This window comes from Manacus vitellinus, unplaced genomic scaffold (genome assembly GCF_001715985.3).
Source record: "Manacus vitellinus isolate BGI_N305 unplaced genomic scaffold, ASM171598v3 scaffold_0_pilon, whole genome shotgun sequence".
In the NCBI taxonomy this organism is placed as follows: Eukaryota; Metazoa; Chordata; class Aves; order Passeriformes; family Pipridae; genus Manacus; species Manacus vitellinus.
Window position 1 is genome coordinate 27,487,379 of NW_021938789.1, and position 26,478 is coordinate 27,513,856.

The 26,478-nt window shown below is 37.9% G+C and overlaps 1 protein-coding gene across 1 annotated transcript; it reads right to left on the minus strand.

Moving 5' to 3' along the window:
• Nucleotides 1–334: 334 nt before the first annotated feature.
• On the minus strand, nucleotides 335–26,440 carry TRAPPC11 (trafficking protein particle complex 11). The gene is made up of 29 exons (XM_029961587.1): nucleotides 26,204–26,440; nucleotides 25,100–25,269; nucleotides 24,621–24,691; nucleotides 23,640–23,754; nucleotides 19,661–19,760; nucleotides 18,853–18,926; nucleotides 18,544–18,640; nucleotides 17,624–17,757; nucleotides 17,134–17,281; nucleotides 16,576–16,669; nucleotides 15,144–15,223; nucleotides 14,973–15,051; nucleotides 14,831–14,885; nucleotides 13,875–14,020; nucleotides 12,732–12,793; nucleotides 12,497–12,629; nucleotides 11,777–11,907; nucleotides 11,105–11,260; nucleotides 10,400–10,587; nucleotides 9,582–9,730; nucleotides 7,922–8,043; nucleotides 7,148–7,267; nucleotides 6,722–6,787; nucleotides 6,463–6,619; nucleotides 4,803–4,911; nucleotides 4,219–4,310; nucleotides 3,197–3,330; nucleotides 2,647–2,814; nucleotides 335–1,326 (listed from the first exon to the last, which is right to left on the minus strand). The coding sequence occupies exons 1-29, from the start codon at nucleotides 26,408–26,410 to the stop codon at nucleotides 1,282–1,284; spliced, it is 3,402 nt and encodes a 1,133-aa protein (XP_029817447.1). The 5' UTR covers nucleotides 26,411–26,440; the 3' UTR covers nucleotides 335–1,281.
• Nucleotides 26,441–26,478: the final 38 nt, after the last annotated feature.

Here is a 26,478-nt window from a genome sequence, read left to right on the forward strand (position 1 = left end):
AAAGAGAGATAAGACACCTATTCCATGACTGCCACTTAGTTCAGTATATTTAAGCAAAGAATAAGGAAGGTTTCATTTCTTTTTCCTAGCACAGTTTATCAGTCACCTTCTTATCCTCCTCTACACAATGAAAAAAACCCTCATAATATAACTACATCTGCACTCCATGAAAAAAACTGTATATGCTCACATGTTTTTTCAGGACTTCACTCATGCTTTCCTCTGAGTATCACAGCTGTGATTTTGGACTTCAGTGCCACAGATGAATGAATCAGCCCACAAGAGAGACTAGAGTTATGAAACCACTGTGAAAACAATGCAATTAAGGACACGGTTTCAGCAGTACTCTGTCACAAGCTGTTTATTAGAACTTCACTTTGACAATAAATAAGGTATTTCCCAAGCAATCAAAATGTAATTATTTAGAAAGTTAAACAATGCAAGTTTTCACAATGCAATTTTTAATATATACATAATTTACTGTATTTTAAACACCAGTTCATCTGGAGCTGTACAACAGTAGGATGTCTATTTTTTAAATTCACACAGCAGAAGACTACCAAGACATGTCTTTCATCTGGAAGCTGTGTGTGTAAAAATAATTGCAAACCATATCAGCTTCAGGTTGGATAGTCCAACTGTTAAGAACAAATCCCTCTGTTCATTAGACCAGCTGCTGAATTCCAATTTGAATGTATGGCTTACCCAGGAGAAACTGTGGCTTTTTAAAGTTACAGTTTTAAAGGATAAATAGGCTGCTCAATTCCAACAGTATGATGCAACCATTTGTAGTTTACAGTGCTACTGCACAACCTATTCTGCTCTCTAGACTAGTGGCACAGGGCAAACTTCTGTAAAGAATGATCATTTTCATTGTTGTATGTCTCCAATAGTAAGTACAAACTTTGCACTTAAACTATGTACTGTTAACTATGAAAACATCTTTCAGTTTTGGTCACATGAATTAGCATTTCTTCACTTAAATACTCAAGACATTTAATATGCCTAAATAATGCTTTTCAGAGTTTGACATTCAAAATTAACTTCAAAAGAATGTTCCTGTTAAATAAAGCACCAAGATTTCCCCATATGTTTATTCCTTAAAGAAAGTCTGTGAAATATTAGCTTTTTTTTTTTTTACACATTAGTTCTGTTAAGCATTGTAATTTTAAAATAAAATTTAATTCTTATGGTTTGATCACAGCCATATTTCCAAAGTAAGTTTTACTTATTCTGTGCAACATCCCATTTTCTTTAAGTGCAGAGGTACAGGTCTCAAAGTTATGCAGCTGCAATCGAGTTATCATCTGCTTGACGACCCTGAGGCTTTAAGAAAATAAAGACAGAGAATTAAAAAAAACCCAAACCACCCAAACAACTCCCCCCCCAAAAAACCAAATACCAAACAGAAAAGGCTAAGGCTACTAGGAAACTAACTTTGCAATACACTGTGTTATCAATGTAGCTCTGGTACACAAGTGTAGCATTAAGCTTATCCTGACTTCTAAACGTTTCCATAGCAGCAGAAACACAGAGGACATCCAGTTGAAATTTCAGTTTGGCCCAGTGAGTACTTGGTAGAGGCTTCAGCTCTTTAACTGCCCTGTTAAATGCCTTCTCCATACACATCTGGACAGCTTAGCACAAGGCCCAGCTGATCAGAGTTTTGATCTTTATTGCAGGACAGAAAGCTGAAAATTATCAGTGCATAAAACAGGAATGAGACTGACAGTTTCTTGGAGGAATTTTAAGCAACATCACTAGAGATGGGAGAGAGCAAGGAGGAAGTTTTAAAGAAAAGGCATCCATCAATAAGCTTTTCTGAGGTCTTGACAATTCCAAAGCAAAATCAAAGAATTCTGAAGCCTGAAAGAGTCCACAGGAGTGTTCTGAACACCATGCTTTTGAGGGTAAATGCCTTTCAATTTACTTAGGGGGACACCTTGACAATCAATTTTTACCTGTAAAAAGTAAGTTCTGCCTATCTGTTTTTGTTAAAACAAAATTGAAAGAATGGCAGGCCTGTTTCCTAGAAACATGATTAAAGATGTCTGGACAAGTCTATCTCAAATCATACAAACTCTTCAGGTTCCTTCGTTGTTAAGAGTCTGAATAAAAAGTGAAAATATTCTGGAGACAGCAGCAGTGGAATGAGGAAGCATTGTTTTAGGCAATTGAATTTAAATGATTCTTAAAAAGTCAAAAGACCACCGTGATCTGTTTTTCATGGCATGAGTGAACTGTCTTCAGTTATATCACTTATGAAAAAAATCTAGACTGAGTGATTCACTGACAAAGTATTTCATTATATTTAGCTCACTCCACTATGCTCAACATAGAGGAAACTTTAAAACTCATTTAACAGAGTAAGACATGGAACAAAACAACAGGGAAAGGACCAGCACGTTCAGCTTGTTCACCTAGCGGCAACCAAATATGCATTGCACTGAAACAGACTTCCTGAAGATTTTGGTTGACAACACCAAGGCACAACACGAGATTTTTCAAAGCAAGTAACTGTTACAAGGTGGCTGTTTTAGTCTGCTTGGAAACACTCAGCTTGAACAGAGCTGGAATTGTCGTCCCCCAAAACCTGAGGAGCCCCAAGGAGAGCCTTTAAACACAGGTCACTTCCCACAGCCTCACCTTTACAAAAATGTGTGTCGGGATGAATCGTCTGAGCAACTGATTGGTGAAGTTTGGGAATCGCATCAAGTTAACGTGAATAGAAGGTAACTGCTGATATCCAGCCATCAGAGGATAGAAGTTATATAACATTTCCTGCTCCATGCCAGGAAGGATTCTTAATCGAATCTTAAAAAAAAAAAAGAAAGCCACAAATATACGTGTTCTGTGTCTAAAAGCAGTCCTCTGGTTACTTTCTACTTATACAATGGTTACTTTCTGAAGCTGGAGAGAATGTAAATAATTGCCTATTCTAATTTAAACTATTGCTTCTACACTGAAACACCATGTTACCTATAAACAACATGACAAACAGCTCCTAGTCAGACTTCCATTTAGCCCTTTTTCAAAGGGAATCTGCATCTCCATATTCTTCCAGACAGAATTTACCGTACTTTAAACACCTAAAAACCAATGAGTTTGTCCTCTCTGCACATCAGCAGAAGTCTAATCAATGTATTCTTCACTACCAGAGAAGCCAGCAAGACCAGTAGATGTGACAGTTTTGTACCTGTTTAAGGCCAGAGAACATGAAGGCATCACTGGGTTCCACGGACACCTCCACATCCTGGACTAAGTTGGTCTTATTTCGCAGGTGATACCTGACAGGTAAGGATTCTCGGACTCGACCGAATGATGGCAGATCTTCAGAAAAAAAGTAAGAAATCTCAAATACAAAGTGCATTTCAAGTTCCATTAAAAAAAGAAAAAAAAAGTCTATTGCAAAAAGCCGTGAAAAGTTTGAAGAAAAAAGATATAATAACTAGGCATCTAAAGCATTTCTGACAATTTTTTTAAGAAACAGATTAAAGAACAGAACACAACTTCATTACAATTTTCCAGTAACACTTCAACATCTAGTTACAAACCTCCTAACTGCTAACACTGCCTAAGAATAATAACTAGGAAGTCACTTTGGCTGCTGCTGGGTATTTTCAGCTTACCAAAATCTAATCAGATACTGTCAAGAAGCTCCTTTAAAATACAGGATAGGGTGGTAGAAGAATCTCAGTAAAAATGAAGCCAAACCAAGGAAAGTATCAGAATTATGTGTGTTCAGTGAGCATTTCAGTACCCCTCTGTTCTTGTGCAGGTGAAGTGCTAGAAGAGAAACAGTTCACCTGCCTACAAGCATCTTCAGCTCTCTAGGCTACTTCTTTCCTGGGATGCAGCCAGGGTGGGCGTGGATGGAACAATTGTCACCATAGGCATCTAGAGAAACCTACTGGGAAGGTAGCATCAGCACAGGTAAGTCCAGCCTCTGTGCTGCCATGTAATAAAGGTCAATCCATTGACAGCTTTTAGGAGAAAATATTCATGTAACTAGCTTCCTGTTCTTCCCTTCGAGGGGGAAAAGCAGGTCACGGCTTGAGGCAGTCTGAGTGATGATATGGTTTATTTCACTAGCCCCATAATATCCAGCATCAGTTTTCTGTCTTTTGCTACAGTCAATGCAAGCTCTGGGTTCTGTAAAAAATTTTGGCAGTCCTAAAAATTCTAACTGGGACATATATGTTGCCAAATTAATATTACCTGCATTAACATGGAGGGGAATGCTCTCTACAATCACGTGTGGTAGAGTGATGACTGTGCTAACAACAGGTACACTTTCCACAGGTGAACTTCTGCAGGAAAAAGTCAAATGCAGACCATGTTGAATATTATACAACATAAAGTATCAAGCAAGTACACCAAAAGAATATCATTATATGTGGCTAAATTAATATTTCAGTAACTTCAAATAAATTAGTAGTTTCAGTGGTGGAAAGAAAAAACAGAAATACACAAGTATTTCATGACTGGAGAAGACAGGGAGTAGAAGGTGACAAAATAGCTTTGTAATTGATCTAAGATCTTCCATGAAGCTTTCTTCTTTCTAATGCTAAAACCATAATCCTATATTTATCTCTTAAGTGAAATATGGATTTATCAAAAGTCTAACTAACTAATCAGTAATTAGTAAGGTCCAAAGTCTTGCTACAGAAAGATCCAAAGGTTTTTTTTGCTTTTTTGCACTTCCACCCCCCTCCAAAGAAAAACCAAATCAACAATTCACTATCATCCCTAAGAACAAATCAGCTTACTTCATCTCCCCATCAGGGCCAAGAGATGCTTACCTCTTCCAGGAAATTATATAACACCCAGTTGCCACTCCAGTAGCATTAGTAACTGGAGGACAGCGAAGGCAGAAGCACTCACTGGCACTCTCACCTGTCTGTAAAACAACTATCAGCAAGATTTTGTTTAAAATCAAAGCATAAAATTTTTGCAGAAGCCACCAAGTCTAAAAATCCAATATGACACAAGCATTCAGCCAGAAAGGCCTTTGAAGTGCTCTGCAAACTATACCTACATAATGTATAAATTCAATAGATTGCAAAGTATCTATTGCACATGAAAGAGTGACATAAGCAAGCATACGACAGTTTACTTTCTGATCAGCATTATGAGGTCTTTTATGTACACGCAGAATGAGTCATTTGAAATTTAGAGTTCATAAACACGCACAAAAAGCAAAATAATGCCAATTCAAGTTCTACACTTCTCCTACAGCAAATTCCAAGACATCAGCATAAGAGGTCTCTGATGCTTGAAAATAATATGAACATGGATACCTCCCCTCTCCCACCCAAATGGACGAGTGGTGGGGAAGAGAAGGAACATGAGAAAAATCTACTGGGTTTGAGTTTTCACTCTTTTTTTTCTTTTCTTTTCTGACCAAATGAACTAAGAAAAAGTGCCTTTTCATTTAGAGAGTGATTTTTAAAAAGTACTAACAAAATAGGTTTTAGTCTTTCAAAATTAATCATTAATCTTTAAAAAAAAAAAATCAACCAAAAGATGGACACCTATGGTTGGTACCTGTAGGGCTCATATGTCCTGTCACTTTGCTCTTTAGGAGCAATCAATTGAGTCATGAAGCACAAGGTGCCAGAGCTGAAGATGAAATATTATAGTTTGAAGAGTAAAGGACATGGGAAGTAATTGCTTTTTGCCAGGCAACCTTTGAATCCACAGAGGAACTAGAGTACTGCAAGTCCTTGATTGCATGGGTGTACAGTTGCCCCACAATCAGGCAGCCACCAAAACTGCCTCATTTGATCCGAAGTTTTGATAGAATACATATTTTCACATCTCCGCCCCTGCAAATGCAAAGAATGTTTTGTTCTGAGATTTTGGATTGGTTCTATTGTTAAGTACTCCATTTATTCAACTTCAACATAATGGGTAAGAGCTGCAAGATAATTTTTTTCAAATTTAAGTAATAAGTTAGTAAATTGTGGCAATATTAGAAAAAAAAAGACACTACTACTTGTTTTTTCATAATCTATCCTTTCTAGCTTCACATTTTTCACTTTTGTGGCTGCAATCATGAGCATTGATCACTGGTCTTCGGATGTTGCCTCTATCACATGGTAAAGTGTTCGCATACCAGAAAGTATACATAGCCCATAAAAACTGGAAACATGGAGTATCTTTTCATATGGATATCTAAGTTGCATTTCAGAAGTACTTTCAGGTGCTTTCCCTTACATCTGTTATATTTAGAATTTTGTTTACCATCCATTATTCAAGTCTACTTACTTGATCTAGAAACAGAACCATATTTTGAAGCATACTGCTGTCCAAGTTGCATTCTGGCAAGCAACTAGAGTATTAAGCAGCTTTCTTCTATTCAGGGTTTGATAAGCAAACATTTAAAATGTCCCCTTCTATTACTCTCAAGTTATGCAAAAAGTATCCTCCTGATAGAGAGCATACTCTAAGAAAACTTACCATTCTCCACATAAGATTCCAGTTGATCTACTGGGGTCATGGAAGCTGACAGCTGTAGCTGGCTAGTTACAATAGTGAGAGGCCAAGGAGAGGCACTCAGGATGTCTGTCATCAGTAAAAATGGTATATCTGCAAATACTCTGTCCAAGTGCTCCAACTGTCAAAGACAGACACAAGTTCTGACTATTTCTGACCAAACAGGGTACAACTCTCCAAAGTGGTGTGATTCCAAAATATCAACAACTTTTCAAACACATACCTTCGTGGAAACAAATTTGACAGCAACATCAAAGGGAAACACTGTGTCTATGGTTACAGTTTCATCCTGTATAGGTGACAAAGAGGTAGAAAGAAGAGTTTCAGACCTGGCTGTTGATGACAAAGATTACTAATGTAAAATTACTTTTAATTATCATTTTAACCAAGTCCTCCCCAGGGAAAAATATATCTTTAAACATATTTAAGAATAAATATAGAAAACTTCTGCTTATAGTTACAAAATGGCTCACCCTAGAAAGGGCTACCATTATGCTGATTTATCTGCTGATTATACCAAATGCTGATTTAGTATTTTTTTTTTCTATCTACAAGAAAGGTTTCTAAGGCACTTGAAATTACAGCTTTTAAAATATTTCTTGCATTCCATGAATGTATCTCCAGCAATTGGTGCATCTTTAAAACCTACCCGGTGACACTTGCACAGGATTTCTTTCCCCTCAACAACAGTGTTGATTAAGTAAGAAATGTAAAACAGAAACATTCTTGCACCAACTGTTCCACAACGAATGTAGATTGGTTTTTCCAGCTGCAAAATAAAGGAGACTGTGTGAGTTAAGCTATACCTAAATTACATTATTAGACATACAGCTGTCCAAAATGTATTAATCATCTTACTTGGTCCAAGAGGGCAATAGTAGAATGGGTATTCTTTTGACCATAAGAAATCTCCTTTGATCTTAATCATGCAGTGAGTTTTAATCAGAGTAGCACAGCTCCAGCTGCTTTGCTACTGATGCTCATCTGTTACTTAACAGTACAAGGAAAGACCCATAACTGTAATATGTGATATACCTGATTTCTAATTTACTGATCACAGCTCCAGTTTGGTGCAAAACCTGCATATTTGATCCTCTACCACATTGAATCACACTTGCTGACTATTATCTACTGTCCATTAGGCAGTGCATTTAATTAACAGTTGAGATTAGCCTCCTTATTTTTTATCTCCCTGCCGTTATCTCATCAACCCCAGAACATACCTTATTCCTAAACTTAGTCCAAAAGAGAATCTAGTTAAAGAAATACTAAACTACATGTAAATAAGTAGGTTAAATATGCTATAAGTATTTAATTTATTGGTTCATACATCTGAAAGTAAACATTTGGCCTTCTATGAGAGTTTATTAGTTGGTCCCTCTTTTCCTAAGTGTGATACAGAAGTAAGGTTTTAAGCCTTCACCTTTTCCCCTGGTTGCAAGTCTCCTACAGGAATGTCAGGAAGCAGTGCAGGAAAAGAGTCATCACAGGCATCTGTTCCATGAAGAGTTACCTGAGTTTTCTGAGTCAGGTTGGCATCTTGCCCTAGGATTAAAAACGGTCTTCATATCCACACAGGCATACATCACTAAAGCATGAAAACAATAACTAAAAGTAATACAATATTAATCTCGAAAAAGCAATGCATAAGGAATTAACATTGTTGATTTTGTTGAGGGAATCTTTCAAAAGTACCAGCAGAGGGTAGACTTGAACACCATCTTAAGTTTTTAAGTTGAAGGGTTCACATCCCTGCAAGTTTGTTTCAGCTATTTAGGCCAGGGAAAAAGTATCTCAAAAATCAGAAATCACATCTAGATGTTCCCTACCATAACATGTAACACAACATGATTACGTGATCCAAGTTTTCTTGATACTCTATAATGAAGTAAAAACAAAAGTTTCACTGTTCTGTGATTCTTTTCTTTTCAAGAGCATTGTTTAATGATTTCACGTATTTTAAATCTGTTCTTCCAAATTGGTATTGAAAATACATAACAACAAATGTATAGATGTTAAGTGACACCATTCTTTGGTCAGAGCTTAACTAGAATAATAGTATTACTGCAATTATGTGGGATAATTTTCAAAGCAAAACAAGCCACATCTTGCCAGAGTTGCAACTGTGGAAAATACATCACCTTCCCTATCAATGAAATGTCACATTTCAATTGTTCTTTTAATGCAACTAGCAAGCCCACACTGACCTTGCATATCACATGTTAAAGGGTTAAGATCAAGCAAGGAAAAAACCCAAGAAAAAAAAGAGACCATCTATTAAACGCTGCTTCAGTAGCCAAGCCCAAACATCCAATTAAACAAGTTTTGAGAACACTTCACTGACTTTAATGAACCATATAACTGCAGAGGGTACATGGTTCTGTTTCAGAATACACAGAACACATGGCATCCTTTATGTTAGTGGCTCAAAAATATTTTTGCCTTTTAGGATAATTGCTACTAATAGGAGTACCATGAGTAACATTTGGGCTTGACATATTGAAAACTATCAGCAATATCTATATACAGCTAACTAGGGCTTACACATACAATATTTGCATTTTTAACTTTTCATTCAAAGAAATACTGCCTCAGTTCTCCATTGTTCTCCAAATTTGAAGTGGTTTAAAAGCCAAACTACAAAGCCCAGAGCAGAGGAAAAAAAGCACAGGGTGAGCATAGGAGAAAACCCACAAAGACCATACTTAGAAAACATTTATCTAGTGCTGTCTAATGCTTTCATTTCAGTCTCAGCAAGGAAAAGATCTCTCTTTAGGGGAAAGAAAAGCTTAGTTATAAGCAAATTAAATAAAAAGCTAGAAAGGAATACAAAAGCTTCCATGTTTTCTTTCAAGATGGTAAAAACTTATATTCTGAAAATACCCATGTAAACACCACAGACAAGCCATGGTTAAAATAACCGTAACTGAACGAGTCTGTTAGCTCTTGTTCTTACCACTGGTATTTCATCATTCCCAACTTAATTACTGCGGGAAAGCCATTTACTATATTTCTCTGCATTGCATCAAGAATGAGGACTCAATTATAAGACTGCTGGATTAAAAGAAAATAACCCCAAATACCTGGCTTTAAACCTGCTGTAAGCTTAACATCTTTGGCCACTGTCTCCTCATGTGACTGGACTGTCACAATCAAACAATACATTTCATTAGTCAGGGCAGGAGGTTCATGACGGAGCTGAACAGAAATGTTCGGCACTCTAGAAATGATCCTTTAAGAGAAGAGACTCGGTTATTGTATGTTTCTTAAATAACATGTTTTAAGCCTAGTTTAAAGGAGACTAAACCAGTCTACTGTTTAAGAGAGGTCTGACAACTGGCAGCCTATTAAACTAAGACATGTGAGGCTCCTGAAAAGCAGTATGATGGGAAAAACTCAATAAAAACAGACCACTTTGGAACCCCAGGAATATGCACTAATGGTTCAGATGTTCTGTCAGGAAAGAAAAAAGCACTCGCACCAACTGCAATCAAATTTAATTATTTTTATTACTAATAATAGCTTTGCAATACATTTTTTTAAGGGATTCTTTGTGTGATAGCTTTCATAAGAGAGCAATAACACCTCCCAGTTTGCACAAAAATCTGGGAAAAATCTGCATAGCAAAATTAGGTGAAGGGGAGAATTAAAGTATTCTTGGCAGACTCAGAGATCATTGCAAGCTTTTTCTGTGCTCCCAGCTATCTGGAGCCTAAAGAGTCCTAAAGAATTGGATTGTATCTATCTTATCCCCAGTTAAGCAAAGACATACTAAAAAGCTTGTATTGAAGAAGTCCAAACAAGCCTTTTATCTTCTTAAACAGAGTGATCAGGACTTCACAGGAGACTCACAATGATACATTATTTATATATATATATATTTTTTCAAGTTTTTACTCACATAGTGCTTGCCTGAATAGTCAAACTGTCCCAGTGCACTTCATTGTCTGGAAGCTTAGGTCTTCGCTTGAAAGAACGTGCTGCCTGCAATGCTTCTTGAGAAGAGGCAGCATCTCCCCCTCCTCCTCGCCAGTTCAGAATCACACATCGGCCAGATTCACTGCCCAGGATCAAGTCCACAGAAGTGATCTGATGGACAGAAATTTGAACATGTATTGGTAACCTTCTCTTCTTATCGCCTACTGTAAGAATAGAGTTTTTCAACATATGCCAGCACAATAAGCACATGTATCATCAAAAAGCTTCTGGCAGCTTTGCAGACTGAGCACCTCACCACCCCAGGATTTCATTTGATGAAACAGCAGTGGGAAAAGTATCCATGCTCATGTGTGTGCAGCGTAGTAGGTTGCAGTTTCCTACCCCCCATAGTGCTATACCACCTCTCATATTTTGGGGTTTTTTAATGTATTGCACATATCTAAAAAAAAACACCCCAAAAAACCTTGGAGCAGTACTTAAGTTCTTGTAATTTTTTGTTGTTGTTGTTTTGGCATTGTCAAGAGTTTTACTCTCACTTTTGATACTCAGTTTCAAGAATTCAAACATTCAGAACAGCAGTGACTTAACTGGTGCCAGATCAGAGGCACACTGTAGTCTGAGTTCATTGTATGTAACAGTAAGAAAGCTGCAACATAAATTGACAAACCTCAATCTTCTTTCCTACATCTTCAGTTTTTGCAACAAATTTGAAGGAGAACTTTCTTGTTTTGCCAGGCACTAAGCACATTGTTCCTTGCGATGACTGTTCTAGAACATCACTTTTTTGATAGGCTTCTTCTACTACACAGTATTGGTTGTAATCCTACAATGAGGGAGTGGGAAGAAAGTTGATAAATTCAGATTGAAGACATCTTTAGAGAATAATGGTAGTATGGCAAATATTAAGGCTCTGTGTAACTGGATCAAACTATATGGGTTCTTCCTACTTTTCACATTATCAAAGTTAGACTTTGCAAATAATTACAATGCAATTCTTTGACACAAGATATCCATTACATTAATGCAACTTCATGCATTACAAGAAATAAGACACCAAAATGATCCTTCTGAAACTACAGAGAGCTTCACAGAAAAAAAAAAAAGATACAATAGATGAACTAATCAAACTGCATTTTGGAGTTTTATCCCAGTATCAATACACTTGTCAAAAGTGATAGATAATGGAAAAGAAACCACAAAAACATCTTTCAGCTTAAGTATTAACATAATTTTTGCAAAAAAGCTTTTATTTTTTTATGTTTAACAACACTAACAGATACTATTCCATTCTTATCACAAGCTTCTATCACTAGCTCAGAGATACAAAGAACATAGTTACCTGATTATTGAAACTGATGCAAAGCTTAGAAAACCTGATAGGATGAGGACAATCAGCTCTCAAGTATACATCAAACTGCACAGGAACATCAACATGAAAACTAGGAGCAAGAAATTTTGCTTTGCACTGGACTGGAATTGAAAAAAAAAAAAAGAAACAAGAAGTAGGTGTTAAATATAAACTACAACATTATAGTCCAGAAGCACACTCTTGAAATAACTGTAGCAAGGATTTTTCTGTGTACACTTCTACAACTTTGGTTTGTAAGTGGGACAAATTTCACTACTAACACTGTCACAGAAAGCCACTTTGGCCAAAACCTTTGCAGAGGAGAACAGATGTAGATGTCCAGCAGAAAACAGATAGTCCTGTATAGTTGCATGCAATTTTTTTGTAACCGTCACTCATTCCCCCTTTCTATGGGGAGTGTTACTTTGCACACATTTTGCCCTCTTTCCTCAGAATCCTACTTCAAAGCACATCAGAGCGACAGAAGTCTTCCAAAATGCAGAAATTCTTCTTTACTAATCCACATCAGGGATAACAGATCACTGAATTCTCTCATTATTTCTTATCCTGCTGATTTAGACAACCACAGCAGTGCTGAAGCGTTGTTCCTCACTTTAATACAGACTTCATGTTTTTTTTTCTAATCAGTTATTTTCAAGGTATAACTACATCAAAATTTACGATTTGGCATAAATTTGCTTTCTTACTTACCAAATGGTATAAAATCTTGGACTTCTATTGTAAAAATATTACTGCCTGCCAAGGAAACACGGTCAGCCCACAATTTTTGTGATGCTTTCACAGCAGCAGCGTCACAATCAGGTTCAGGATCAGGGCTTTCATTCTAAACACAGGTAAAAGATTACAAACAACAGCAAAAGAAGGCTACCAGACACTGACCACTCTTAGAATTATTTAAAAGGGTAATAGGAGTTCTGCCACTTACCATTAGAACTTTTATCAGATTCTTTTCTATTCGAGATTTTTGATCTTCTTTAAGAGTAGATGCTAATAAACAGAAAAAAACCAAAGGTTACAAGGCAGAAGCAAGTGTTCCTACTTTCTATTTTTTTAAACTTAACAATAAATCTTTCCTTTAGATTGCATCTTTCAAATAACGCATTCTGGGAAAAAAAATTCTAACATCCATCTACTAGTAATGAAGGATTCATTCGGTTTTCGGAACTTTTCCTATTTTAAATGTTTCCTCTTACTTTCACTGGAACCAAGTAAAATATTTTTTGGTTAGACAAGCATTTTGTAATTTTTTTGAGCAAAATCCCACACGAATAATGCTTATGCCTCCCTGGTTTTTATGTTTAAAAACAGAAGAAAGCATAGAAAACTCTGGAACGTGCAGAGAGGCAGGTTCCGATAATATTAGAAAAAACAACTACTGAAGGTAACAGGAAGAAAAAAGGACTATTTAAAATACACATTATTCTCTTGAAGAAAGGTGGGTTTGCACTGTTTGCTATTCTTTAATACAAAGCAGAGTGGCCTGGCTACCTAAAAGAAGATGCAAACACATTTTTACCACACCTACCCTAATAGTGGTGTTAGCAATTTGGGGCCCGAAAGGATTATTTCTGCAATGTCAAGTAAGAGACATTACATGGACCAGAGTGCTTGCATTGTTACTGTGCAGTCACATTTTTTCCTTAAAACATACCACGTGCATATTTCATCAGCAGAGTTCTAGTAAAAGGTCTAAGAGAAGCATATTTGTGATTTTAAATCCAGAAATATAGTGTTAGCTTTGTTACTAGGAAAAATGCTTTTCCCATCCCAAAGCTCAGGAAGTTCCTGTTCCATTATTTCAGCTGTCTCAAACGAAGCTCTGTGCCTCAGATATCCCTGACACAGTCTAATTGAATGCGACAAATTTTATAATAGAAGAGTAAGCAAACTCAATTTCCAGCATACCACAGAAGGTAGTAAAAATTCAGCACAGGTACACAGCTATTTTGTAGTCAAATAATTCGAAGTACTGTAAGCACTGTATCTGACAATGATTTGTCATACTTCAAAACACATGTACTTAAATTTTTCTGTATAGGCTGAATGGATTTCTTAAAAGAATACCTACCTCTACCCAATAGCTCTAAAGAGTATGTTATATAATCTTTTAGCTGGGCCATCAGATATGAACATTTGAGTGCTGTTGTCAATATGGAAGTGAGAAGGGTCCACCATCCTTCGCTGCGATATTCACACATAACATAATCCAAAAGCCTGCAACACAGTAAAATTGAGAGAAAACAACTTATACTCACCAATAGTTTTTAGAAGCTTGCCTTTATTTGGTATCATTAATATAAAATTCATTTTCACTAACACAAATGTTAGAATCAAGTCTACCATTTATATGTGGCAATGATTATTGAAAACAACATGAAATTGTGGCAAAGAAATACATTTATTCCATGAATTTTCTATTTCAAACTAGAAAAATTTTCACAAGAGAACAAAACCACATACCTTAATACATTCCTAATACTGACCAATGTTTGTTATTACTACAAAAGCAGAGGAGCGATTTTTTTAAACTCTGCACAACTGTTTAAGACAAGAATTTCTGCCTACTTCAGAAAAATCTACTTAGCAGAAAAAAAAAAAAAGCTTCTCCATAGAGCAATCAAGCTTGACACAAATTGATCTGCTTATCGTAGCCTATCTTCTCCTCCATGTAAATTTCAGTCAGCTACTAACAACAGTAAATACATGTCTATCTTCAAACAAGAGACAGACAGACAGCACTCAATCAGTGAGCTAAAAATATATACTATTTGCCCAGTAAGGCAAGCTCCCACAACAGCTCAGAGTAGGAAGTTTTTCTGCTCTAATAACTGACTCATCATATCTGTTTTGCTTTCTTTAATAAAAGTGGAGTTTGTAGACTCAGTCGTCAATAGCTTGTGCTTCAATCAGATCCAGGTACAAGGATGATCTTACACAAGCTTCCAACATTATTTCACAGCAATATGACATGGGGTCTTGGTGAGAATACAGCATGCAAAAGAAGCAATCATGAAAGATACTCACTTCAAAGCCTTGGCATAATCTTTAGCGTAGTAATATTCTTCTCCCATTTGAACCACTGATTAAAAAAAAAAAAAATTCCAGATCAATATTGAAAGCCTTTGCAAAATAAATTTAAAAAACGCATCTGATTATCTATACTCACTCAAATGACTTTTCATTCTTGGACATTTGTATTTCTTGAACTGCGCAACAGCATTACTCAACAGAGTGATTATTAGCTCCTATCAGACAAAATCATTACTGATATCATTATATATACAAACATTAGCATCGTGCTAAAAACAGATTTTTTTTTCTGTAGAATAAAACTTACCGAGTGAAGGACATTTTTCTCTTTTAACTGTAGAGATAAAATCCCCATCTTCTCCTTTTCAGGATCAGAAAGATCAAAGCCTGTATAAGACAATGAAAAAAATCTATGAAACTGGAATTCTGGGGGAATTATTTATTCTGTGAGCAATATGCAATGCAAGCTTCGACTTAAACACAGTCGCACATTCTTTCACCTCACAGACAGTTATATCTGTCTAGAAGGGAAATTCTAGAAAACAAATATCTTTCCCCTTGTTTAAAAGAAATTATCTAAAGCTACCCAAAATCAGCAAGTTACAGTAAAACCACCTAGGTCTTCATACTGCATCTATTAACATTTAAAGTGTGTATGTTAAGACAAATTTGCAGCCTTTTTTCAATCTGATCTCAAATAAGGATACAAGCTTATGTTTCTGTAGCACAGAGCTCACCATCACATGAACTGCATAGGGCTTTAAAAGACTATAAACTCTTGCTGGAACAAAAAACCCCTAACTTTAATATATTAACAAGTAAAGTTTCTCTTCATCTAAAACTGTTTAACCTCAGAAGTAGATTCTAAATAATTTTAAAACAGTAGGACTGCAAGATAAAAGAGGTTAGACAGTACTGTATTTACAGTAAACCGAATAAAGTCTTAAAGAGGCCAGTGACAAAGCAGTAAAGCCCAAAGGATATGCAGAGAATATAGAAGACCAAATGGAAAGGGAGAAAGGGAAGTAAAACCACAGACAACAATGAAGATCTCAGAACCACATGTATATTCATATATAGCTCAAAGATGTTACAATGCAGAGTCAGAAATTCTGAGAAAAACATCCTCCTTAATAGGAAAATCATTAATTCCTTTCTTAGACAAAAATCTAGTCATTGCATCCTCTCAATCCATTTCAAAATCCCAAAAACTTTTTCATTAAAAAAAAAAAAAAAAAAAAAAAAAAAAAAAAAAAAGAAAGTCCTGAGCTCCTGTCTGCAGTTGACAAGACACAGTATGGATGGCAGGATGAACTTATAAAGATCACTTTCACAGACATCATTACTTTTGCTGAATCCAGTTCTCCAACTTCTCTTCCCAGGATCACGTTTCACTGCAGTCGGGATTCCTGCAGCACAGTGATTACAGGTAGCTTGGGCAGCAGTAGAAACAAAGCAGCAGCAGAGCTTCAACATGGCCTCTGCAATTTTGCTGAAGACCTGATCCTGCATAAACCTGAGGTTCCTTTTCTGTTCGTTATAGAGATTAAGCACACTTCTGCGCTGCCAACTGACACCTGCTCAAGTTGTACAACCAACTAACAAGAGAGTGAGGTCTCAGCCCTGCATCCATCTCAGTGGAAAACAGATTACATGTTGATGCCTGCTAAGTTAGCTGGCAGGATCAGCAGCTAAAAAAGTTTGTCCAAACTCCACAGATACAAGACACAGAAACATACTCAATATTCCTTGCCGCCATGGTCTTTGCCTATAGAAGTCAAGCACTCCAGTTTGCGTTTCCAGGGGATCCGGATTGGGATACATCACAGAGGACTGTAAATTCAGCAAATACAGTGACAAAAAAGGGTTCATGTTTCATTTTCTGCCAGGTAAGCATCAGAAAAACCCTAAACCAATACCCTCCCCCATGTACTGATACTAATGCTCTTGTTTCTCGGCTTCCCATAAGTCAACAGATACAATGCACATATAGAAAAATATACTGGAAAAACAAACCAATAAGTTTTCAAGTATCCAGAGATGTAGAAAGTAGATTTAAAAAAAAATATTAAGAACATGTCAGAATTATTTGTAATAAAATAAATACTAACGCATTTTCTCTGCAGTAACTTTTCCCATACACAACAAATACACATAACATTAGTAAGCATCAGAAAGATGCTTCTTTGGATTTCACTTATGCATATTACAGATTGTTCCACTTCCATTTAAGACTACAATATTAGCTAATTTACTATCTGGTTACTTGCAAAGCGTTTTCTCCCCTCCCAACTTACATCATGGTTACAAAGCATATTTGCTAGTTGTTTCCGTTCCTGTGCATAGTAGGCTGCCTGCTGGTAATAGAAACCTGGATTCTGAGTTTGAATTGCTGTCAATCCCAGCTTAATCGCTTCATCAAACAAGTCACCAAAAGCCTGAAACCTGTTAAAAAAATTTGTAACCAAGATTATGTACAGAACAGCAATTTGAACTGAAAGGTACCCTACAATTAAAAGTTCTGGTTAGTGTTAAGGCAGATTACATTTCTCTGAACTTTTGCATCTAAATTCTATGGCTGTATTTGTGTCATACTCTGTTCATTCAAAAAGAAAACTGGTCAATAATCAGTGCAAAACAGAACAATAGTGTACAGTTTATATGTTCTAATGTATCTTTATCTTAGATAAATTGCTCAGAATTTATATCTTGTCTAGACAAGTAAAACAGTGAACTACATAAGGTTATATAAAACTAAGACAGAAACACTACTAAGCAAAAACATACTGTTTAGACATCCAGGCAGCATGCTCAAAAGCCAGTTCTGCACTTCCTATTTTTTTCTTGCACAGGTCAATATGCTTCCTGAACTGTGCGATTGCATCCAGTGGAGTATTATGCTGAAAACAAAGGCGACAGATCTAAAAAATATCAAAATAAGAGGAAAAACCACTGTGTTAGGCTGCTAAGAATTAACACTCAAAAACAACCCCCAAACTAATTTTACATATTTCTGAAGAGCAAAAATTGCATTAGAAATATAGGGAGAAAAATAGATGTAAACCATAATGCACTACACCTGAAACCATATGGTCCTCTATTTCTAATGCTACTTTTCTTCCCCTTCTCCCCAGGACACCAATGGAAGAGTGCATAACTCACTGCCAAATGTAACACAGAACTGCAGAGCCACTATAAATATCATTATCTTTGAAGACTGCAATGTGCAAATGGAATTTGATGGAATCCAACTCCAAGATTGTCGTAAACGGTGGGATAGTTTTGTTTTACCTAAAATCCTCTAAAACACCACAGAAGTATAGTCTGATTCTTAACGAGTTGCTTTCCTCCTCCTAGCAAGCAGTAACTGAATTATATTGCCCTAAGTTTAGCAAGAAGACAAAAATATTCAGGGAACAAGCAGCCCTTGCATTCATTCCCCCTGCACAGAGTGTGAGTTAAAAGGGAATCTAGTCTTTCAGGTGACTGAATCTCAAATGAACTCCAATCCTTCAAAATAATCCCGAACTTCAGCTAAGGATCTTTCTTTTGTATGGAATTCAGAAGTCTCAGCAAGTCTAACTGGTATTTCACTCTTTCTAATCCATCTCCGTAAAAGCAATATAAAATTAACTTTTCACACATTAAAGATGCATTGAGTTCTTTTTTAAGTAAAGACTGTCAAAGATTAGAAGTACAGTTGTTACCTTGTAATTTATAAATCCTGCCATGGTCTTGATTTCCAGCATGTTTGTTTCATGAGCCCTCAATTCATGCACAAGATTATATGCAGTTCTGTAATTCCTAAGCACGAATACTTTAATTAGAGTTAAATCATACAAAATAATAAAATGTAAGAACAGGACTGCCAACAACAAAAAACTGCCTTTCAATGAGTGTGTTCTTCCCAGTGAAGAACTTGCCCCTTACATACATGTTTAAATAATTTTGCATTCAGGAAAATATTTATCACAGTCTGTGGCTTAGAGGGTGGAGGAAGATTACATGAGTCTTACTTGAGAGCATTCTGTGTATCCTGTTTCAGCTCACTGAAGAACGCTATTTTGAACTGGTGTCTAACAAATAAAAGCTGCAAAACACAAACAGTGTACATCATTCACAAACATTCAAACATACCTGTTACCTACAAAGCAGATACAGGTGATAACTTCAGAAATTTACATAATATAGTACTAGACTTGAAAAACTGACTATGCAACTGTTTCCTAATAGTTCTCTCTGCCACCATGACACAGCAGTGATCTTTCAACAGATTTAATCTATCCAAAGTCTTTTACCCCGAAACAAGGGAGAGGTTTTGTAACACCCCAAAGTCTCTACGACAGAGCTGATTGTGGTTTGCAGCTTATCACTTGGATTCCAGATTCCAAGAGAGGGAAGCTGGCAATCTCAACAGAACATTGTGTGTCTGAGTGGATTTGAAAAGCAAAAGTTAAAAAGCCAAATCAAGTGCAACTTTGAGTACAAAATGTCTAAGGAAAGTACATCCCACAACTTGTTAAGATACTACACTCAAATAGGTTAAACCATAGAGATAATTAAGAAGTTTTTCTTTTTTTAATCTGAGAGCTTGATGCAGCTCTTCTAATGCAGATGTGAGGAATACAAATGTAATAACAAAACCAATCAAAATAAAAGCTTTAATTGCAGAAAATAAAACCTGATTTACTTTCTATACTGAGAGAGGACATCTCAAGTTGGAAGGGGGGGAATAAAAACATTTAAGCAATAAACAACTCTTATTTTCATGTTTTAACATGCAATATAATTTTGCACAGTACTTCAAAAACAGGGTAACATTACCTGATGAGTGGTTTTGTTCAAGAACTCCTTGTGAGATTTAACTCTTCGTATTTCTGTGTAATAGTAAGTCTGTGCATGCTCATAGAAAGCATTTTCCAACCTGCAACAAAGTTGCTCATAAGTGTCACAAAGTTTCTCCCACAAACAAAGAAATTCTGAAGTTCTTCAAAATAAGTTATTTTTAATCCTGCTTATTTCAGTGTTGGCAAAGTAGCTCGAGGTATTACTAAACTCTTCTTTAAGTTACAACACAGTTAAGAGCCTGCAGACAAAAACTCTTCACATAAGGATAGCAAGAAGTAGAACAAGCAAGCTTTATATACTGACTTCTTATACAACAATCTCTAGCATTTAATTTAAGAAAGTCTGAGGGTAAGCTGTTCTGATTTTGCAAGGCAATAGAAAGTGGAGAGATGCCCCTAAATCAAGGCAAGTAAACCTTGCTGAGGCTCCCAGACAGTGTCTGAACAGGTCGAGATCTTATTTGCTGGACTTATTTGCTGAGGGGAGTAGCGGGAAGGAAAAAAATATCAGTAAACAAAATTATGAGGGCATAGACTAGGTTTCATTATTCTGTCCAAACATCAACAGCTACTTGGTTTGCAGAGGTAACAGTGGGATTTGTGTTTTCAAGATAAATAGCCCAAGGCAAGTTGTAGGGGGAGAAGACAAAGACAAAGAACACCAAATGTAGTATGAGGCTGAGGAGAACCTAAGAACCATATGCTATATGATCAAGTCATGAGGAGTAAAATCAACTAGAACAAGACCAGAATCCAGGAGAGGAATACTTGCAATAGCACTGACACATGCAGGAAATAAAGGTTGAAGTACCAACTCTGTGATTTGGCCAAGAAGGGATCACTGCAGACCTTGATTAAGGCAGACCACAACTTGTGTTCTGTCTGCCACGCAACTGAGAGGATGGCAATGAAAACAATGGGAAAGACCACTGGACAGCAATTGTTAACTATGAATTCAGTCACAACAGGGAGACAAATAAAGTCAACCTAGTATATTTCTTCTGGTATTATATTGTGGCCATATAAGAGAACATGAGCCACTCTGAGGGGTAAAACAAATTACAATCTTTTATTACTGTGAAATCTCAATTAAAGATGTCAAAACTAAAAGACTTATACCAGAACTTCTGACATGATTATATGCACAAACAGTTGTTGGGTTTTTTTTCCCCACCAACTCGGAGACTGTTGCAAATCTCATAATAAATCTCATAATAAAATGCAGTTTGCAAAGGCTGACACTAGTTAACACACGGTGAACATTCCCACTTTAGCAAAATAAAAGTAAAACATGAAAAACTAGAAGTAATGGTTACCCTATTTTGATGAATTCCAGTGGCAGTTTGTGAGCAGCCTGGATACAATACCAGCATCAATTTATGTTGAGAATTATGCTGTTTATATATAAATACAAAGGTGAGAGAAGAATTAGCCTCTCAGACCAAGACCTCTTCTCTCCCTGAGCATATATTGGAAAATTAAAACTAATTCTATTAAACCATGATTTGCCTTAGTTTGAGCCCTTCTTTTTAGATCTACGCAAGTCTCTCAACCTTTCCCTAATCTGTTTTTGAAGTCTTCCTAATTTATTTGATGTTGTGTTCCCTGTAAATATTAAAACAGAAAGCACAAGAAATTTATAAAATGACAGACATAATATTTGCAGCCAGACAGATGCCACTTAGCATAAACAGAAAGAGAGAGCTGCACAGTCAGGAAGGGGGGTGGGGGGAAACAAAAACCTGCCAAGAGTTAAACTTAACAACAACACATTTGTAGGGAAAATCATTTAGAACCAGCAGGGCCAAAACCACTGCAGAAGTAGAAAAGTTCACTTTGCCTCTATCTCACTTGAGGAAGGGAACATCTTGGGAAATTTAATAATATTTCTTTAAAAGCAACATATCTGACTGTCATTACTCAAATTCACAGAGAAACAAAGTGGTGTGGAATTCAGCAGGCCCCCTTACTGAGCCCTGGGGAGCACCACTCGTGCTGTGGGAGACAGTGTCAAAGGCTTTACTACAGTCCAGGTAGACAACATCCACAACCGCTCCCTCAACCACTAAGCAGGTCACCTGGTCATAGAAGGAGATCAGACTGGGCACCTCCCTGGTTGACCAGGGCTGCTGGTAAATGACTGAAAGTGGCTCACTGAGCACTTCTGCCAGCTCCCTCAGTACCCTTGGGTGGATCCCATCTGGCCTCACAGACTTGTGCATGTCTCAGTGGTGTAGCAGGCCACTGACCATTTCCCCTTGGATTACGGGGGCTTCATTCTGCTCCCTGTCTCTGTCTGCCAATTCAGGGGGCTGGGTACCTTGAGGACAACTGGTCTGGTTATTAAAGACTGAGGCAAAGGATGCATTAAGTACCTCTGCCTTTTCATCTTCTTTTGTTACTACGTTTTGCCCCACATCCAATAAGGGATGGAGATTCTCCTTAGCCCTCTTTTTGTTGCTAATGTGCTTATGGAAACACTTTTAATTGTTTGTTTGGGTTTTTGTTTGTTTGTTTGTTTGTGTGTGATTTGTTTGTTTTTGCTTTTGTTTTTTTAAAGCAGCAGCCAGATTAAGTTTTATTTGGGCTTTGGCCCTTTTCCTTTTTTCCCTGCATAACCTCATGAAATCCTTGTAGTTCTCCTGAGTTGCCTGCCCCTTCTTCCAAAGGATATAAACTCCCTTTTTTTTCCCCAGGTTCCAGTCAAAGCTCTCTGTTCAGGCCAGAACAGTCTTCTTCCTCGCTGGTTCATCTTTCAGTACAGGAGACAGCCTGCTCCTGCACCTTTAATATTTCCTTCTTGAAGAATGTCCAGCCTTCCTGGACTCCCTCCCAAGGGACTCTGTCAACCAGTCTCCCAAACTGGACAAACTCTGCCCTCCAGAAGTCCAGTGTAGCGGGATATTGAATCCCCTTCCTTACTTCTCCAAGAATCTAAAATGCTATCATTCTGTGATTGCTGTGCCCAAGACAACCTCCAAGCATCACATCACCCACAAGTCCTTCTCTGTTCGCAAAGAGCAGATCCAGTAGGCACCTTCCCTAGTTGGCTTACTGACCAGCTGTGTCAGGAAGTTCTCTTCCACACACTCTAGGAACCTCCCAGACTCTTTCCTCTCTGCTGTGTTGTATTTCCAGCAGACATCTGGTAAGCTGAAGTCTCCCATGAGAACAAGGGCTAGTAATTATGAGGCTTCTCTCAGCTGCTTATAGAATATTTCATCTGCATCTTCATCCTGGTTGGGTGATCTGTAACAGACTTTCAGCAGGATACCTGCCTTGTTGGCCTTCCCCCCTGATTCTTTCCCATAAACACTCAACCCTATCATCACCATCATTAAGCTCTAGACAATTGAAACACTCCCAATCAAAACACTCCCTAACATACAGGGCTACCCCACTGCCTCTCCTTCCTTGCTTTCCCTTCTGAAGAGTTTATAGTCATCCACTGCAATACTTCACTTGTGCAAATCATCCCACCATATTTCCATGATGGTAACCAGATCATAGCTTTCCAGCTGTACAAGAGCTTCCAGGTCCTCCTGTTTGTTGCCTATGCTCTGTGCAGTGGTTTAGATGCACTCAGCTGGGCTATTGATCCCACCATCTTTTTGAGGGGAGAAGCCCTAATTCCTAAGTGATCATTCTCAGACACTTCCATTGGTTCCTAGCGCAGCCATAACCCTTGTGTCTTCACTGCCACATGAAGTTCCATCCCCTACTTCCAATGACCCAGCAGAATGAAGGTCCTTACTAGCACACCAATACATTGGCATGCTGTCCCCAGGCTTACCTGGTTTTAACCCTTTCCCCCTTTAAGTCTAGTTCAAAGCCCTTTTAACGAGCTCAGCTAACTCTTTCCCCCATTTGACACAAGTGCACACCAGCTGTTGCCAGCAGGCCTGGTGTTGTGTAAACCTACCCACAATCAGCAAACAGAGCAAAACAGTTCTTACCTTATGATATAGCCAACAAGATGATCAGTGTGTGGAAGTACAAAGAGTGATTTTCCAGAAAGGTCACAAGCATTACATAAAGCTGCTGCCCTCTCTGATGCAATAACATCTTCCCCTAGAGAAGTCAAGGAAAGCACAAGTAAGTGATATGTGGTGCCACAATGTCAAACTAGTTCTAAAAGCTTAAAAGTCAAACCTTAGGTAGACCTAAGGCTCTAAAAGATATGGAAAAATCTACTGAAGTTAAAACCAAGATCACATTCTTTCTTACTTCTTTCAGAATACTATGTGCTTCATCCAGCAGAACACATTGCAGAAACTTTCTAGCAGTTTCTAGCAAAAAACTACAAGTATTACATAATTTTTTCATCTCTCACAAAATTAAATACTCTATGTCTTGAGAAATACAACAGCATCCAGAAAAGTCAAACACATACAGCAGGTAGAGCAAAAACAAAAAAAAACATTTTGCCAAACACTCCAAACTGTACAGCTACAGCTGAAGCAGCAGCTCTACAGAAATGTAAGGTTAAAGTGTATCACATTGCACAGCTCCACCTGGCTCCAAAATTTTATTGACTGAAACAGAGTTAAGATGAAAGACCTTTGTAGGTACCAAATACCTTTCCTCTAAGCTCTCAATGCTTTTACTGCTTTTCTTGATCTTAAGCAAAGTTTAAAATGCAACTTGCTTACAAGAAGGCATCTCATGTGCATTACACTAGTAAACCATCTTTGATACTGTGTATCAAAAATCAGACTTGGACTTAAGAGGAAGATGTTAAGGAGAAAAGTATCAAATGTTTAGGGTCAACCGCATTGAGTGTTTTTTATCCTTACACTTTCCTACAGTCACATTTAATATATGTGGAAGACATTAGATGAAGAACTGCAGATAATGTGACAAACAATAGTCAGCTCAGTCCCTTGGGTCTTCTGAAAAACAAGAACTTCACAACTGTGCACAGAGTTTTCAAGTACCTGGAGGCAATGGCGTTTTTTTCTGAATCAAAACCACAGCGACTTTCGTATTTCTTCCCTGCAAGCTTTGCCTAAAATTAAGACAACACAGGACAGTGTCAAGGTTTCACTTCTTAATTCTGAATAATCAGAACAAAATGAGATTTCAGTCTAGGTGGAAGCACTAGAAGAATGTTACATAGGAGAAAAAGCCAAACATAATAATACACTACATCATTACAGAATGCTGTGTTCCCTTTTTTGGGAGAGGATAATTGCACTGAATTTAGCAAGCAAAATTTCAGGGGCTATTTTTACTTAAGTAACTTTTACAAATAAACTGTTAAAAAAAGCTTTTTTTACTGTCAGTTGTATGTTAAAGAGCAAAGCTCAAGTTCCCCTTAATTTGTGTTTAAGAAAAAAATAGATATGTTTTATATTCTGCAATTTACACTTACATTAGCTTTTACTACATTACGAACCAAGTGAAAAAACTCTACCTGACAATTTCAACTCGCGTAGCACATTCCAACTGCTTTTCCTTCCACTGTGGCTCATCCCAGTCTAGTTCATAGAATACCACCACAAGTGCTGGAACCAAATTCAGGTGTTTGTTCATCCAACCAGTCTTCAGTATTCCTTTTGGAATATACCATTCATAGGATGTCCTCTGAAAATATTGAGGATATTAAAGCAAGCAACCAAATCCATTTACAAACATTTGTAGCAGGAGAAAAAGAATTGCCTCTACATTCTTGTCACTTGAGAATATGTTTGTCAATTGCCTTTAACATTCCTCCCCTTGAGCCTTTGCTCCCTATTAAGACATATTCCTTGATTCCTGGCATCAAGACTTTATGTCTGAGATAGCAGCAGCAAAGAACAACATATTCCAGGTAGACTGGAGAAGGGTCAAGTTCAGAAGCATGTTTCACATAGTGCCATGAAACATTAGGTTCAATTTAAAACAGGGTTCTCATACAGAGCAAGGACACACCAGTTTAAATTCTTTGCCTTTGCCAGCATCATGGAATTATGTAGTTTTCCAAGGGCTAAATCCATTGACATTGCTTCTTAACTTGCCATTGCAAAGCAGAGAGTAGAGCAGAAATATTCCTTCTGCTGTGTTTCACTTAGTTAAAGGCTTCATGCTGTTTTCAGAACACGCTAATTCCAAATATCTAATTTCTCCAGAGTTAAACTTGAGGTTTCATTAAAGCTCAAATTTTACAAGGTGCCTTAGTGCTGAGTCGAAGAACAGTAAGTACTTTAAAATGCAAACCATACTGTCTTCCTCTGCTTCTGGATCACAAGCTAAGGCACCCGGTCTCCTATGCACCCACTGCGCTCCCTCACAACACCCTTGGCTTCCCCTTCACCCTCACAATTTCCCTGACTTGAAGCTCCCACGCTTCCCCTCCAACAGCGGGGGAAGAAGCAGCACAGGTCCGGCCGGGCGAGGTGCTCGGCCGCCTGCGGACCCTGCAGACCAGCCCACGGCCCTTCCTCAAGGGAGCCAACCAACTCCCGCGTCTCAACTCCCCGAGGCCGTGCTGCGGGGACCGCGGGCTTGAAAGCCCTGCAGGACCGGGGGCACTCGGTACCTTCGTCCTGCACTTGGGGTACTCGTGGTCGCCGGGCAGCACTTTGAAGGAGATGGGGACGCGGTCGGCCCTGCGGTTAGCGCAGAAGGCGTCCCACACGGCGCGGTGCACGGCGTTATACACCACGTCCAGGCCGGTGAGCGTGACGAATGCCATGGGCCGGCAGCACAGCTCTACCGGGAAGTCCCAGTGCGTCGGCGGGGTCATCCTGCACCCGGCACGGCGGCCCGCGGACCAGCGGGACAGAGGTGGCGGGAGGGCGGCCCAGGCCGGCC

What these genes read in the sequence shown, in the direction of transcription:
- TRAPPC11 (XM_029961587.1), bottom strand. Translation starts at nt 26,410, where the DNA reads ATGACCCCGCCGACGCACTGGGACTTCCCGGTAGAGCTGTGCTGCCGG. An exon ending in ACGCGAGTTGAAATTGTCAG is followed by an intron (nt 24,692 to 25,099) that starts GTAGAGTTTTTT and finishes TCTTAATTTTAG; the next exon opens with GCAAAGCTTGCAGGGAAGAA. An exon ending in GATACACAGAATGCTCTCAA is followed by an intron (nt 18,641 to 18,852) that starts GTAAGACTCATG and finishes ATTCGTGCTTAG; the next exon opens with GAATTACAGAACTGCATATA.